The following is a 15,854-nucleotide window of genomic DNA, read 5'->3' as shown; positions in this document are numbered from 1 at the left end:
CATCTCTACAAGTTCATGTGTACCTAATACCAGAGTCCTACAGATCAGGCATAAGGACTCAAAAAATTAGTAAGCATTATTGTACCCATTTATCACGTCTATATAGTGAGGAGTCTGAGCGCGCGCGCGCGCGCGCACACACATACACACACACACACACACACACACACACACACGGCGCGCCCTTATAGGTAATTTATCCCAAGTGACGGTGGCACTAAAAACACGGTGACTTAAAGCAGTAAAGTTTCTGCGGGGCTTTTGCGGCAGGAAAAGCTGCCGAAGCTGGAAGCGCGCGGGCACCTGCCGGTCAAGGTGGCGGCCAGGTTCCCCGCGTGGACAGGCTCTTCAGGCCGGCGCTCAGGAAGTCACACGGCGACTCCGGCCCCCGCCACACCGCGACCGAGCAGACCCACGCGGCTCCGGGAGGGCAAGCGCGCTCCGCGCCGAGCTGTCGGCGGGTCCCGGCGGGCGGGAGCGCTCGGCCGACGGGGCGGGGCGCAGGCCGGTCCCGCCGCCGCGAGCCCCAACCTGCCCGGCCGACCTGGCGGCGCAGTCTCGCGGGATCGCCCAGCTCTCGCTCCCGGTGCGGCCCCGGAGGCGCTCGAGGCCCGGACGCTGCCCCAGCCGCGCGCCGCCCGGCCGTCTGAGGTGGCGGGGCCGCGCGACGCCGACGGAGAGCTGCGGCCGGGCCCGACGGCGCGGGCGAGCGGCCGGGCCGGAGCGCAGGTGCGGCGGGCCCCGCAGGCCCGGCACGCGGCTGCTCGGCCGCAGGCCGCGAACAGGTGCTCGCGTTCGGGGTCCCCGCCGGAGCTGCCGAGGGAAGGGGCGCTGGGCGGGACTCAGGGTAACGGGGGCGTGAGGTGAGCCCCGGAAGGGGAGACCTCGCTGGAGGTGAGGAGCGACGGGGAGGGGGCTGATGGTCACCACGCAGGCCCGCTCTTCCCGGGACCGCGGTCCACATCGGCGGACAGATTCGCCTGTGGGTAAGCAGGAAAAGCACATCCGCAGGAGACTGCTATTGTAGGGAAAGCTCAAGGAGGCCCTCGGGGGGCCCTCGGGGCCTCACTTTTTCCCGTGTAGTGAGAGGATCCTTACCCTTCCCTCTGTCCACACACATCTCTGCCCCTCCCAAACTTGCTCCCCACCCTACCCAGTGTTTGTTTCAGACCCGGTGCGCCTGCCGTCAGCAGCTCGCTAGAATTGAGGCTTCCTTAGCAAAATGATATAGTCCACGCCAAGGCAGGTGGAAACGCTTCTTGCCAGGTGGAACTTTCCATAATTTCCTTTTTCCAGCGTCAGATACCCAGAATGAAATTTGACGTAAATTTGATTGTGTGGCAGATGTTGCTGATAACACACTTTGGGTTTGTTTTTACAGCAGTTGACCCAGAACTCATTTTCAGGAAACAGCTTCCTTCGAAATGGTAAAAAATGATGAAATGAGGAATTTGAGCGGTGTTATCTGATTGAGAACCTTCCGATGATGAAAGGAGCGTAAGAGGAATCCTTGAAGCCATGTGGTAAAATCGGGAGGCTGAAGAAAATGGAAATGTCCTCATTTCTGTTGGCATGCGTTTTCCTGCCCCTCGTAAGAGGGCACAGCCTTTTCACCTGTGAGCCAATCACAGTTCCCAGATGTCTGAAAATGGCCTACAACATGACATTCTTCCCGAACCTCATGGGTCATTATGACCAGGGCATCGCCGCTGTGGAAATGAAGGTGAGTGGTTTTTCTTGCCTGTACCAAAAATTAGTTTATACACGTTTTTTCTTTCTTAAACTATTACTTTTTATCTTTAAACATAGGTCTTTTTTTTCAAGTTTTGTACAAATCATGTTTAAAAGTGCCTTTGAAAATTAATCCCCCACTTGCGGCATATTTTGTGAGCTCATAGTGAAAGGTGGTTACAGATGATAAAAATATTTTGCTTTCATGAATTTTGTGTGGTTGCTTCTATAAGAACATGAATTCTGATTATTGTTGTTGGTGTTGTTATTTTGGTTTTTCAAGATAGGATTTCTCTGTGTAACCTTGGCTGTCCTGGAATTCTGTAGACCAGGCTGGCCTCAAACTCAGAGGTCCACCTGCCTCTGCCTCCTTTCTGCTGTGATTAAAGGCATGTGCTGCCACACCTGGCCCCAAATTCTGAATTTTTAATGGTTGACTGAACATATAATCTGTATTGCTTGAGTTAAAAATTGAAGAAACTTGCATGTTTTTTAAAAGTACTTACCAAATTCATTTGGTTTAGTTTTTCCAAAGCAAATAAATGATTGGAACATTGTGGTGCCAAAGATGTTTTACTAAAAAGAGACTTTCAGGCATAGCGTGGATGTTTTCTTCATATGAGATACTCATTAAAAGAAACCCCATTTGTAGGGCAAGGAACAGAGTGACACTAAAGATTGCCTTAGGTGCCTTGGTTACCTGTCTCTGATTTAAAGATATGCAAATGTCCCAGGGAGGTGTGGGAAGAAAGAGCTGCCTGTGGAGACAGGAGCCTGCCCTGCCACTCAGATCTGTTAGCTTGATAAGTTTCATGAAGGAAAAAAAAAAAAAAGACAAGAGTGTTGGTTTTGTAATCTTTCTCTGGAAAAACTGAAGGCAGTGAAGGGTTTTCTCTAGGTTGTCTCTGAGATGAAAACCGTAGGAATTACAGTGAGATAGGATTTTTTAAACTGACTGTGTTTGCTCTTGCCGCTGCAGAGGCCTTCCATTGTCTCCTCCAATAGTTGTCTGACTTCCTCTTTGAAGACTCCTGTTTGTGTAGGACAGTTTTTAAGTACTAAGATAATTTTAAAAGACTTACAAGTTATAGAATTGTAACCCTTCAGGAGTTTCTCCAAACCTGTGCAGAATCGCCTTCCCTTTCATCAGATGGGAGGGGCACTACGGACAGGGCCTCTCAAATGCAGCAAGTTCTTGCCCCTCAGCTACAAACTCAGCCCTGCAAGACAGTCTTTTGAACACTCAACAAAGGATTCGGGGAGACTTCGATTGATTAATCAGAACCATAAGTGTAGTTGTAGGATTACCATCAGACAATAATGACAACATTCATTCCCATTTTCTCTGATGATGATGTTTTATAGTTCATGATTCAGTAAATGTTCTTACAGCATTTTATCTTCATCTGGTTTCCTCTGCATGTAGTAACTGTGCACATGTAGGTTTGAATGCTAACAGTGACCTTAAATTCATAACATTCACACTCAGGTTCCTTCTTGTAGAATGGGAGAAGAGCAGAGGGGCGCAGTGGCACACACCTGTAGTCCCAGCACTCGGGGAGGCAGAGGCAGGTGAATCTCTGAGTTTAAGGCCAGCCTGGTCTACAAAGTGAGTCTAAGACAGGCAAGGCTACACAGAGAAATCCTGTCTCAAAAAACCAAAAAGGCTTTGAAGCAGGAGCAAACAGTTTCTGCTACATGCATATTTTTTTAAAGACAGGTGTTTGTGTTCTACTTTTTAAAAGCCGGGGTTTTTGTTTGTTTGTTTTTTACTTACCTAGCTTCTTTCCCAGGTGGTTTTATGTCTGGACACCATCAACAAGGCTTTTGGTTTTGAGTGCTGGCTTTACCAGGCTCTTGTGTATGATCCTTACATAGCAAGCACTCCTAGCTTTGGGGCTCTCCAGGTGTCCTGTTGTATTTCCAGTGAATTAGTTTGAAGATGCAAGCTGAAGAATTGTGTGGCCACTGTGGCAGCCACTTGCTCCTTTCTTGTCTTTTTGCAAAGAGGTTTTATTTTGAGACAGAATCTGGTCTTACTGAGTCTGGTCTTGAACTATCTCTGTAGCCCAAGCAGGCCTTCCCTTTCCTTCCCATCGCAGGGTTGGAGGTCGGTGACACTAGGGCAGGCTTTCTTTTCTTTTGTAATTAACAGAGTCTGCCTGTGTTTTCCATACTGGCCTGGAACTTGCTATATAGCCAGGGCTGATTTTGAATTCATAATCCTCTTACTTTGGCCACAGATCTAGGCTTTTTTTCTGACTAGCTCATAACTTAAAATAACCCATTAAACTAATTTGCCACATGGCTGGTTACCTGAGCTCAGGCACCATCTTTCCCAAATCTTGCCAACACACACCCTATTCCATAGGAATTTTTTTAATAGTTACAGTTTATTAACTTTGTATCCCAGCTGTATCCTGCTCCCTCATTCCCTCCCAATCCCACCCACCCTCCTTCATCTTCTCCCTTCCCTTTTCCAAGTCCACTGATAGGGGAGGACCTCCTCCCCTTTCATCTGACCCTAGCTTATCAGGTATCTTTAGGCCTGGCTGCAAAGTCCTCCTCTGTGGTCTAGCAGGGCAGCTCCTCCCTCTGGGGGTGGAGGTCAAAGAGCCAGCCATTGAGTTCATGTCAGAAATAGTCCCTGTTCCCCTTACTAGGGTATCCACTTGGATACTGAGCTACCAAGGGCTACATCCAAGCAGGGATTCTAGGTTATATCTGTACATGGTCCTTGGTTGGAGATACAGTCTCATAAAAGACCCCTGTGCCCAGATATATTTGGTCCTTGTGGAGCTCCTGTCCTATCCACATAATACTAACTCTTCCTTCTTTCATATGATTCCCTGCACTCTGCTGAAGGTTGGTTATGAGTCTGAGTATCTGCTTTGATACACTGCTAGGTAGAGTCTTTCAGAGGCCCTCTGTGGTAGGCTCCTGTCCTGTTACTTGTTTTCTCCTTCTTCCAGTATCCATCCCATTTGTCTTTCTAAGTGAGGGTTGATCATCTTATCCAGGGTCCTCTTTCTTTTTTATCTTCTTTAGGTATACAGATTTCAGTATGTTTAGTCATACAAATTTTTAAAATCAAATTTATTACAAGCCAAAGGATCTGACAGAAATAAGAGCTTGAAATGAGAGAGTTCAGGGTTGTTGTTTTTTTTTTTTTCCTACTCATTTTATATCTAAACATAAGGTCATTTGTGCTGTGAAGAGTTAAGTTTTGACTGAATAGTAACTTGGCTTTATAAAGAAAAGGATGTTGTACAGTCAGACTCTCAGACTCTGACTGGTGGGAAAACAAATGGCGCCTGGCTTTCCATTATGTTTCTTTTGTTTTCTGTCTAGAGCATCTTTTCAGAACTCATGAGGTTGACATCCTGTGAGAGGCTGATTTCATACCATAGCACTGAGGTTGATCTCAGGAAAATGGAAACAGGAATATTGTATTATTCTTTGTTGAGGTCCAGAGTCATGTATTGTGTTTGGACCAGCATGTGGCCATTCTACTTTTAAACAGTCTAGAGGAAGTAAGCCATAAAACCTTTCCTTTTCACTTGTTTGTATGTACTACTAAAGTGTCGATATTCAATAAAAAAAAATAAAAGGAATAGGCAAATGCTGGATCAACAAACCTCTAAAAAAATGTTGCTTTTATAGAATGAATCTTTTTAGACATTTACATTTCTGTGCTTTTAGAAGACTCCAGTGGACCCCATCCTGCTATCATTTTACCATGCCTCTTCATTCTCAGTTCTTACACCCAAGTCTCTAAAGGAGAATAGATGTTGTGTGTGATTCAGCTACTTTGTTTTTTAAGGGAAACTATACAAAAGCTATCGCACAAGTAATACAGTAGTCATAGAGGTGAAATACATCCTTCAAAGTCTCCTCAAGTCTCCTCACCCAGAGGCGTGAGGAGTATCATGGCTGCTGGTGTGTCTTAATGTAGACCCACAGCTCACCTTCCTTTGGAATGCTGTGTTGAAAGTGCCCTCACTTACTGGGTCTGCAGAGACTGCCTTGTGCACAGGCATAGCTCCTAGCCTGTTCCTTGGTACCCTGCAGTCAAGGATACAGTTAGCCATACCCTCTGAAGAGCCTGTCCACAAAGGGGCCGTGGAAAGCTTGTGCTCATTATTTTATTTCCTTGAGAATGTAGAATGCAGGTAATGGTAAGTTTTGTTTCTCCATTTTGTATGTTTGTAATGTTTTCATTAACACTATTGAACGCATACCTGAATGTATAGTTGTTTGTTTGTTTTTTCAGAATTATAGCTTTCCATGTTGGACAGTTGCCTCTATAATATTTTTCCAGTGTTCCAAAGGAAATAAATGTTATAATGCTCTCTGCCAAAAAAAAATATTTTTTCAAATAACAAATCTTACATATGGAAATGTTGTGCATTTTTAATTTTATTTTTTTTAAAGTCTCACTGTACATTTGTTAAAGAAGCTGACTAGTTTGAGATTGAACACATTGATAAAAGTAAGCAAAAGTGTTTGTAACACAGAATCTTAAAGCAGTAATTCTCCACCTGTGGGTCATGACCCCTAGGAGTCAAAGGACCTTTTCACAAGGGTTGCTTAAGACTGTTGGGAATCAGTTATTTATATTACAATTCATAACAGAAGCAAAATTACAGTTATAAAATAGCAACAAAAATAATTTTATGGTTGGAGGTCACCACAACATGAAGAACTCTATCAGATGGTTGCATCTTAGGAAGGTTGAGAATCACTGTCTTCAGGAATTCAGTTTAAGCTAGGCATAGTGGTACACACCTCTAATCCCAGCACAGGGGCCGAAGAAGCAGGTAGATTTCTGAGTTGAGCCCAGCTTGGTCTATAAAGTAAGTTCCAAGACAGCCAGGGCTACATAGAGAAACCCTATCTAAAAAAAACAAAACAACCAACCAACCTAAAGGACTTTTAGAACCATCTTGACAGTGTTTGCATTTAGGATGCTGTAGAGTTCATTGCATCTTTCCTCACTAACGTCCACCATATTCTTTTCACAATCTGCAAATTTTTTGATTGTCTCTCAGTTTTCATCATTATCACTAGATAGCAGCTTTCTGTTTTGGTGCCGTTTTAAAGCAGGAAGTGAAGACTTTCCATGTCGTGGGTAAGGAGTGTGTGACCAAGAGCAGAGAGCATAGGTTCTGAAGTAGATATGAGATACTTTGCAGACATTTGCCAAGTACCAACAGGATTTAGATCCATGCTTCAGTAAAAGGACAAGTGTTCTTCAGCACAATGGAGACAAGGCCCAGCTTTGTCTAGGCTACAGGACCCTCTGCTTAGCCTCACCCTTTGTGTTTTTCTAAAAGAAAAAAAAAATCTTCCTTTTTTAAAGATTTATTTTACGTTTTATTTATTTATTTTGTGGTATGGATGCTTTGTGTACATGTGTGCCTGTGCACCACATCAGTGTCTGGTGCTCTTGGATCTTGGGAGTTACAGATGGTTATAAGCCAACACGTAGGTGCTGGGAATTAAAGTTGGGTTCCTGGAAGAGCCAGTGCTCTTCACTGCTGAGCCATTTCTCCAGCCCTATCAAACACCTCTTCCTCAGTATCTCAGTTAAAATTCTAGCCCACACTTTTCAGTACTTTTGCATACCACCAACCCCAGGCCCATGTGATGGTTTCTCCCATTCTCACTGTACTATGGGGAGCTACAGGTCCTTTTCCTGTATACTTCACTGAGACTAGCTGGTCCCCATCCACTCAACAAAATACTTGAGTGTATAGATCAGTACCAGAGACAACATCCACTCACTGGGCACACAGTAATGGAGCAGACAGACCTCTCTGCTCCTAGGGAATTTATAGTCTCATCAAGGAAATAATGTTGTTGTTTTACTATTTTCTAGTTGTTGTCTTACTATTTTTTATTATAGTTTTCAGCAAAGGTTGATATTCCTAGATTGCCTTTTTTCCCACAGCTGCTTATTAAACAAAACCAAATACACATTTATACCCATTTTAATATTATTTTGCTTTAATCAAGGAGAATTCAAGCCCAGCCTCCAAGGAAACAAGGTATACCTGAGACCCTCATGTAGGAGGAGTCTGCTTGGAAGAACTAGTTTCCTGGAGGGCAGATGCTGACTGGAAGGTATCCAGGGTCTGAACCTGACGGGCTGAGCAGTGTGGGCTGCCCTGGTTTAGGCACTGTGACCTCGGCTACGGTAGCCAGGTCAGATTACTGAATTAAGGTGTTTCTTCCTGCCACTATGGCCCCTTCATTCCAAAGCCTAACAATCAAATGTTGAAATAACTAGGAAAAAGAAAGCCTGATTGATACCACAGAGTGGATATTTAGTCTGCGTGGTTAAGAGCTTCCTCTGCATTGGAAACATTTGGCTTGCATCACACACAACAAAGACATTGGATATTATAGGCTCATTTTGGAAAAATGTTCTCACATACTGCTTTTCTAGATTCCTAATTACAAGTTATTCCATCTTCCTTTTTAAAATAAATATGTGAGTCTAGCAAGATATCTATCAAGACTGAGTGGGATACCTGTGACCCACAAACTCAAAACAAGGAGAAAACAAACTCAAAAGCTGTCCTCTGGCCTCCACAGACATGCCACGGCATATGTGTCTCTCTCTTACACACAGACACACACACTAAATTTAAAACAGATTGTCTTTCAAAAAAATCCCTATCTGGTTATGCCATTAGCTGTATTCTGTGAGTGTAATTTCTTACTGAGACTTCTTTCTACTGATAATATGGATAAGAGTTAACAGTTAGAATTCTGTTTCACAGGGCTATCTCTGTGTAAAGCTAACACCATATAGTAGTTTACTCTTGGCTGGGCCGGCTTATGTAAACCAGGTCAAAGGGAGCACTCCACGAAGCCGCCAGTGCTGCTCTTGCTTGTTTGCTCTATGGTGCTGGCGCTTGAATGCAGGGCCGTGGGTGCGTCAAACAAGCTGTCAAGATTTGAGCCACACCCCAGTCCTGTTTTTAGGAAAAAAGAGCGATGTGGCAGAAGTGGACATCCCAAGACCGTGAACAGTGTGCTCACACTGCTGCCGCGCGTTTTCGACATGCTTGGCCGCTTAAGGATGGAACGCTGCCGGCCACACTGACATCACAGGTAGCTGAGTTTCAACTCCTAGCTCAGACATGACTTAGCGTGATGAGCCAGATATTTAAGTTCTCTAGATATCCCATTGTTCTCTTCAGTTCCTATTAGGAACTAGTAACAAAACTAAGGTGAAAAGTGCCTTTAACTCAGTAGAATCAAACATTTATTTGCTCTTCTCTCTTACCAAGGATCTTGAGTGTAGGTCTCCGGCCTCATCAGTTAAGGCACTGGTTCTCACCTGAAGGGTTAAGCCCCAACCCCAGTTCCCAAATCAGTAGATCGGATGGAGAATCTGCAGTTCTAGGAAGTCCATAGCAGTTGCTGGTGCTATTGATCTAGGGACTACTCTTTGAGAATGCCTTTCTATGTCGAGTTAGCCCAGATGCACCACTGGCACTTCTGGGTGCACTGAAAAGGAGCCCTGGCCAGGTTAGAACTAGATGCCAGTGCCATGGCTGTACTGATTTGTTGCAATAAGCAAACTACATCTGAAAAAGTACCTTAACCATGTGATTAGGGTTGCATATGACAACTGAGAACTCATCTAGTTTTGCTAGAATGCTAAAATGGGCAAGTCGTAGTAAGTACTAGTTTTGATGGTGTCAGTAATCTCAGAAAGCTCTACATTATTGATTTGTTTTTAGATTTTCTATCATAATAGAGAAAAGACCTTTTTTTTTTCAAGGTCAGTTATTTATTTTATGTATGAGTGCTTTGCTGCATGTACACCTGTTGCCAGAAGAGAGCATCAGATCCCTTTATAGATAGCCATAAACCACCATGTGGGTGCTAGGAATTGAACTCAGGACCTGTGAAAGAGCAGCCAATACTCTTAACTGCTGAGCCATCTCTCCAGCCCCAAGAAAAAACCTCTTAATAGTTTGTGTTTGGCTTTTCCTCCCATGATAATGTTTGTAGAAAACCAATAAGGTGATTGCATTTTGCTAGATACAGCTATTTCTGGCATACATGAAGAGATTTGAGAGATGACAGTAGATTTGGGGTCCCTTGTCAAAAGTCCTTTTGCCATCTGTCCTCCCAAAAGCCTGTTTCTGAAGCTAACACACCAAATCTAGACTTGCTGAGAAACAAGCCCATAACATTATATAAAATTGTGGTTTTGTTTTTGTTTTTCTTTTTCTTTTTTATGGACCCTCAGAAGTAAATCTCAACAGTGTCTTGCAACTAATTTTTGCTTTTTGTTTTCAGATTTTATTTTGATTTGACCCTCACAGATCATAGTAAGGTACACAACCAGAATGGACTTCTTGGTTGATGGATATAGAACCAAAAGCTATTAACTTCCTTCTTACAGAGTAAAACTTCTAAGGATGATCTTGCCTAGAAGGCTGTGGGTTTAAAGTGCTGCAGCAAACTGCATCCTCACTTCAGAATTCTGGGTCCCACTGCTTCCTAGTCAGTGTCACTAGATGATTTATGTGAAAGAAAAACACATCAAACTGATAGAATTTGACAACCTGCAGGACCAAACTGTGTATCTGGTTTTCAGCTTCTTATGCTCTCAGTCTCTTTTAAGTCTTATGTTTCACTTCATATGAATCAAGAAATGAAGAATGCTAACCATTCTATTCTTTAACTGAACAGTTCCTTAGGTTCCTTACTTCACACCGCCGTCTTTGTGGTCTTCATTCTGTTTTTCAGTTCTCTGGTGGCAGCTACTCAGCTCATCTCCTCTTGTCTCTCCTTTCCTGGACACGTCTTCCTCAGGTGACTCAGGATCCAGGAGTCTTCAAGATTAGTTCAGTTTGTCATTTGTGCACCACATGCTGCCACATTTCATCTCTAGATGATGATAGGATGCTTACTGCTCTTGGTCTCCAGTTAGGCCAGAACTCAATTCTAGAAGTTTTTTGTTTTTTCTATTTACTGAAATCACTTACAATCTATTCTTTGTGGAATTTCCAAACTAGTCAGTCTTTTTTGGCTAATTTAAGCTTTTAAAAAAAAAAAGTGTAGCTGTAGCTTGAACAGCTTGTAGACTTCATGACAAGGTTGGGGAGTTGGATTCAGATCATATGGAGGGGAAAAGGGAGCCAGAACATAGATAAGATCATGCCAGAGGATGTTTGTAGCCCATGCCAGGCCTTTGGCACTGCAGCGATGGTTGGTCCACTGCAGCTCTCTCACCGAATCAGTTTACATCTCTCTTGCCCATTCTCTTCCCAAGGATTGTGTACCTAAATCATCCAAATGGCCAGGCCTGTGAGTTTATTGCCATAGTGCCTCCCAGTACCCTCTTTAGCTTCTCGAAGGGAAGCTTCCCTACTTTTGAGATTTCCAAAATAGAACTGCTAGAGTTCAGTGCAAGACAGAGTTGCCTACCAAGATTATTTTGTTATTGTGGAGTTCTGCCCTACTATTGAGGTCTCTGTTTCTTTCTGGGTAAACTCTTGAGTTATCATGAATGTCCTTAGAGGTCATCTAGAAATCTCTCATTTCACTCTGAGAATACTCTTGAGACCCAGAGACAGAAAACCATCTGTTTAATGTGATACCAGTAGTTAAACAGTACTTAGGATTTAGTTGAAATTACTGGTAGTATATCAGTAAAAAGATTTTATAAAATAGTCCAGTGTTCTTATTCTCATTATCTGTTAGTCTTATTTTAGCTGCTTTTGTTTTTGTTTATCAGAACAGAATAGAGGTGTGAATTCCCTTTGCCCTCCCCCTCCCTTTCCTTGTCTTCTGCCAGCACTAAGAACAGCTCTGTCTAGGGTTTCTGTTGAGGACTGACCTTTAAAGGAACCTACTTTTCATTTCTCTGAGGATTAAAACTGCAGTTAAGGGGGCTGGAGAGATGGCTCAGTGGCACTAATGCACCAAAGGACCTGGGTTCGATTCCCAGCAACCACATGGCAGCTTACAACTGTCTGCAACTCCAGTCCCAAGTATTCTGACACCTTCATACCAAGGCACAGAGAATTAAATTAAATTAATTATATATTTAAAAAACTGCAGTTAACAGGACTATTTTAGTCATTATGTCATGCAGACCCTCAAAGGTGTTGTTGATACTTTGTGCTGTGTGAATTTCTTTGAGAAGTCAATAGAAAAAAAGAATGCATGAGTGAGATCCTGAAGACAGGATTGCTGAGAGTTGACTTATTCACCAAGTAGGAGAAACAGCAGACTAAAGACACCATGGAGTTTGAGTATTTCCTCAGCAGAAGCTACATGGCACTTCCTATGCAATTACTCTTAATTATATCATGGAGTTCAAAGTATAAAACCGAAGGACATGAGAAATATCACAGGTCAGGTTTGTAGTCTTTGCATCTACAGGTTTGGTTTCCAGATACGGAGTTTGAACATTCTGTGGAAAAAACATTGATTCCTAACAAGGTTTTTACTTAAAAAGATTGGAGAAACATTCTCATCCTTTTCATATTTTCAAATGACTGCTGAGTTGAGTTCAGCAGTAGCTGACTTACTGTTTGAAGCAGTACTTGTTGCTAAAGTATTTGTTCCAAAATGACCTATGCTTTAGGAGGTGTGTACATTGTTTGGAATGGTTTTTGATGTGTGGCCTGTGAGTTTTTGTTGTTTACAACCTGAGGAACATTTTCTCATGTAGATTCCCAGTCCTCTTCTGATACATCCCCCCTCCCCCACCCTTGTTGACTGGAGGCATTTTTTCTTATTTTGTGGTTTGAGAGTGATTTTCAGTAAGAACTGGGGTAAGGAGTCAAGAGGACAGACTGAGGTCATGTGGGCTATGGTCTCCTGCTCCCTACACAAGGGCTCTGAACCGCTTAGAGCCTGCAAGGTTGTCTCACAGGATGACTGTGGTGTCGGAAAAAGCTTGCTGTAAGTATTGATAATAGGATAAGTTTATAATATAGTAAATATTGATAGTATTATAAGATTTATAATTAACAGCTGAGGGTATTGCTAGCAGTAGCAGTGAGTCTAGAATAAGAATATTTAGATTCTAATCTAGCATAGATTTTGGAATTTGTAAAATGTTTCCCAGTAAGAAATCACCACAGTTTCTCCTAATGATCTGACAGCCCCTAGCGCAGGGGTCTGTGGCGGTGAGGTGCTCTGAGGTCACTGTAGCGAAGGAAACCAGAAGCGTCTCAGCAGGGATGGTTCCTTCTGAGCCAGAGCAGTTGTGCCTTTATTTGTTTAATGTATCAAGCTCCTTTGTAACGTCCCACTTGACCGGCTCTTGGCTAGATGAGGTGTACACCGATGTTTTGAGAATAACTGACTCAAAGGTCCTTTCAGGCCTCCAAGACTAGGTCCTTTGTTAGTCTGAAACAATTTGAAAGTTGATGGCCCTTTTGGATCTGACCCAAAGACATGTTTTCTTTGTCCTGCACAGTATTTTGAATGTATAAATTAAAGTGCCAAGGTTCAAGATTTGGGAGATTTCTCACCTAAAATTGAGGTTTTCTTTTTGTGTAAACAAAATTGATGTATCTGACAAGTCTGTGCTTGTACCTCCAAGCAAAGGTGTGCTGGCTTTAGGTAGCGGCTGCTGTCAGCCACTTTCCCTATTTCACATACCTTTACTGATGAGCTTGGCCTTCAGACGTAGTTTCCATTTCCAGTGTCTGATTTATTCCCTTTTCTGTATATAAATAACAGTGTTGCTGTAGTAGGCAAACTATTGGTGTCAGAGCCCTCTAGAGGAATAGAACCCATAGAATATGTATTGAGAGTAGATATATTAGGTTGCCTTACATATGGACTGGGTAGTCCAACGTTGCTAGCCTGATGCTGGAGTGGCTGAGTGACAGGTAGCTGCTCAGTATACCACAACTTGCCATATTTGTCCTGGAAGAACTTGTAAACCAAAGTACATTTGTGATTTTCATCTTACCATTGAACTGAACATCGGATTTTAAATACTGGCCATCAGCTTACTGTAGCAGTTGTAAAGTGATTTCTCTGTTAGACCCAATATGGTACACTTGCGTTCTTTTTACCGAAGGGTCTGGTTATCCGACACTTTAAGGACCCCTACAGTATTCATAAAGGCTGTAAGTTCTTTTTCTTGTGCTCAGCTAGGTTGGACTATTTGGGGCCTTCTGTGGAAGGGTTGCTGGGCTCTAATGGAGACATAGTGTCCTGGCTGTTATTGATTGTGTTTTTATGCTGGCATCTTGGATGAGAAAGATTTGTGACTTTAGGTGCTGATATCTTGTCTTTCTTGTTCCTTGGTTTCTCTTTCCTCTCTGTGGTGGCTGTGTGTTGCCTGGTAGGAAATTCTTCTGGATTGTAGGATCCAGGTGTATGTGTTTCTGCTTATCAGGAGCTGAGCCTTCGTGGAAGGGCTGGGTGAGGGGTTTCCCAAGATTGAGGAAAGCAGGGTGTTCCACCAGGATCTGTTAAGTTAGTCCCTGGGTATGGGGTGAGCAAGGAGAGGCCACAGCAGAATGTTTGCTAAAGTGCTGGGAATGAGACTAGGTTGGGCTTTGAGGAATGGAAGGAGAGGTGAAGATCTGCAGTTGTTGGCTTACTTGCTTCTTTAGCAGCAGTTGTGGGGGAGAGTGGGACAAAGCAAGGAGTTGTGGGAAAGGATTTTGCAGGGGGTGTTCTGGAGATGGGTGCAGGAGCAGGGAGGCTGCAGCAGGTGTTCTGCTCTAGAGCTGAGATGAGAGCAGGGGTCGGCGGGTGTCTGGACTTGGAGGAGTAGAGGGAGAGGTGAAGCTCTGCAGTTAGCCACTTCCCTGCCCATTGCGGCCTGTGGGTTCCCAGGGAGTGCCTGCTGCAGTTGGGGCTGGGATACAGCAATGTGTGGGGCAGAGGGGTCAATGAGGGGAAGATCTGTTGGTTCTACTCAAGATGGGGGGCAGGAGGAAAAGGGAGGCCGGGGGTGAGACTGGGGATTTTTGATTTGGAGAAGCAGAAGGTGAGGTAAGGGTCTGCAGTTAGCCTACCTGATTCCCTGGCCAGGGTGCTTATCAGACACTCAGAAATATTATACTAGAATTAGACTTGCTGAGGACAGTTACAAGCAAAGTGGTAAGGGGACCAGCTGTTCATGCCTCCTCACCTGCCCCAGGCCCAGAAAAGGGTTCTCATGTGCCTCAGCACTTTCCTGGCCTGGTGAAGAGCTGACCATTAAGTGCCTTTTTAATGGCAAAGGCTCAAAGACATACAGAATACCAGCTGTGGCTGGAGAATGGCCCAGCCATTCTCAGAGGCGTGGCCCACAACCAGAATGTAAGATACCAACTTTGGTAGCCCTGTTTTTTTCCTCAGTCACTTTGCCCAGTCAGATTGGGTGAACTTTTCATGGGTCCAACATTGTCTAAAGCAATTGTTTTGTGATTGTTGGGTGTGGGTTCTGTAGGGTTTGAAATAAGATCTCGCTGTATAGGCTAGCCAGTCCTTGAACTTTCTAGCCTTCTGTCTCGGCATCATTGTGATCATGAAATTGTCCATCTCTTCTTGTTTTGCTATTTAATGCTGTTTATATTTTAAAGAAATTTTATTAGGTATAAGCAGTATTCAGCAGCATTTTTAAAGTGTATTTGTTGCAAGTTATTCAAAATCTAAATGGTTTATGTCAGGAGCTATTTAGTTGGCCATACCAAAGAAAGCACAATCCCTGTTTCTTATTTTCTTCCAGAAACTTCTCAAACCTTATAACTCACTTATGAGAGCCTGTCCTAGGTTTGTTTGCTTGTTTGTTAGTGCAGTTATGATGTTAGGAAGTTTCTTTAATGCTTAACTGAAAGCCTTTCTTCTCAGTGGCATTAAGGAGGAAGGAGAAATGATGCTAATACATAGACTCAGTGCATTCCTCTGAAATCAGAATTTCCAGTGCTCTCCTACTATAAATCCTCTCTATATAATGTTAGTCAATTTTTATACTGATGACTCTAAGGAATGTATGTTCTTTTAAAGATGTTTATTATTTATTCAGGTATGTGTCTGTGTCTATATGCTGTGGGGGGGGGAGTGATATGGGTATGTGCCTATGGGGGCCTGGAAAGGAAATTGGATCCTCTGGAGCTGGAGTTACAATCCATTGT

General features: G+C 43.5%; 1 protein-coding gene across 3 annotated transcripts in view; it reads left to right on the top strand.

Annotated features, from left to right (window-relative positions):
• Nucleotides 1–563: 563 nt before the first annotated feature.
• Fzd6 (frizzled class receptor 6) overlaps nt 564–15,854 on the top strand; it is a 31,617-nt gene continuing 16,326 nt past the window's right edge. The window contains exons 1-2 of one of the 3 annotated variants that reach the window (XM_060389571.1): nt 564–729; nt 1,382–1,723. In XM_060389571.1, coding sequence (XP_060245554.1) covers nt 1,547–1,723 — 177 coding nt within the window. In that variant the 5' untranslated portion in view covers nt 564–729; nt 1,382–1,546. Of the gene's footprint in view, nt 786–834; nt 987–1,381; nt 1,724–15,854 lie in introns of those variants that run through there. The other 2 variants (XM_021658916.2, XM_021658917.2) reach the window with 2 other exon arrangements.

Source organism: Meriones unguiculatus, chromosome 8 (assembly GCF_030254825.1).
Source record: "Meriones unguiculatus strain TT.TT164.6M chromosome 8, Bangor_MerUng_6.1, whole genome shotgun sequence".
Taxonomy (NCBI): domain Eukaryota; kingdom Metazoa; phylum Chordata; class Mammalia; order Rodentia; family Muridae; genus Meriones; species Meriones unguiculatus.
This window is presented reverse-complemented; position numbering and strand designations above follow the sequence as displayed.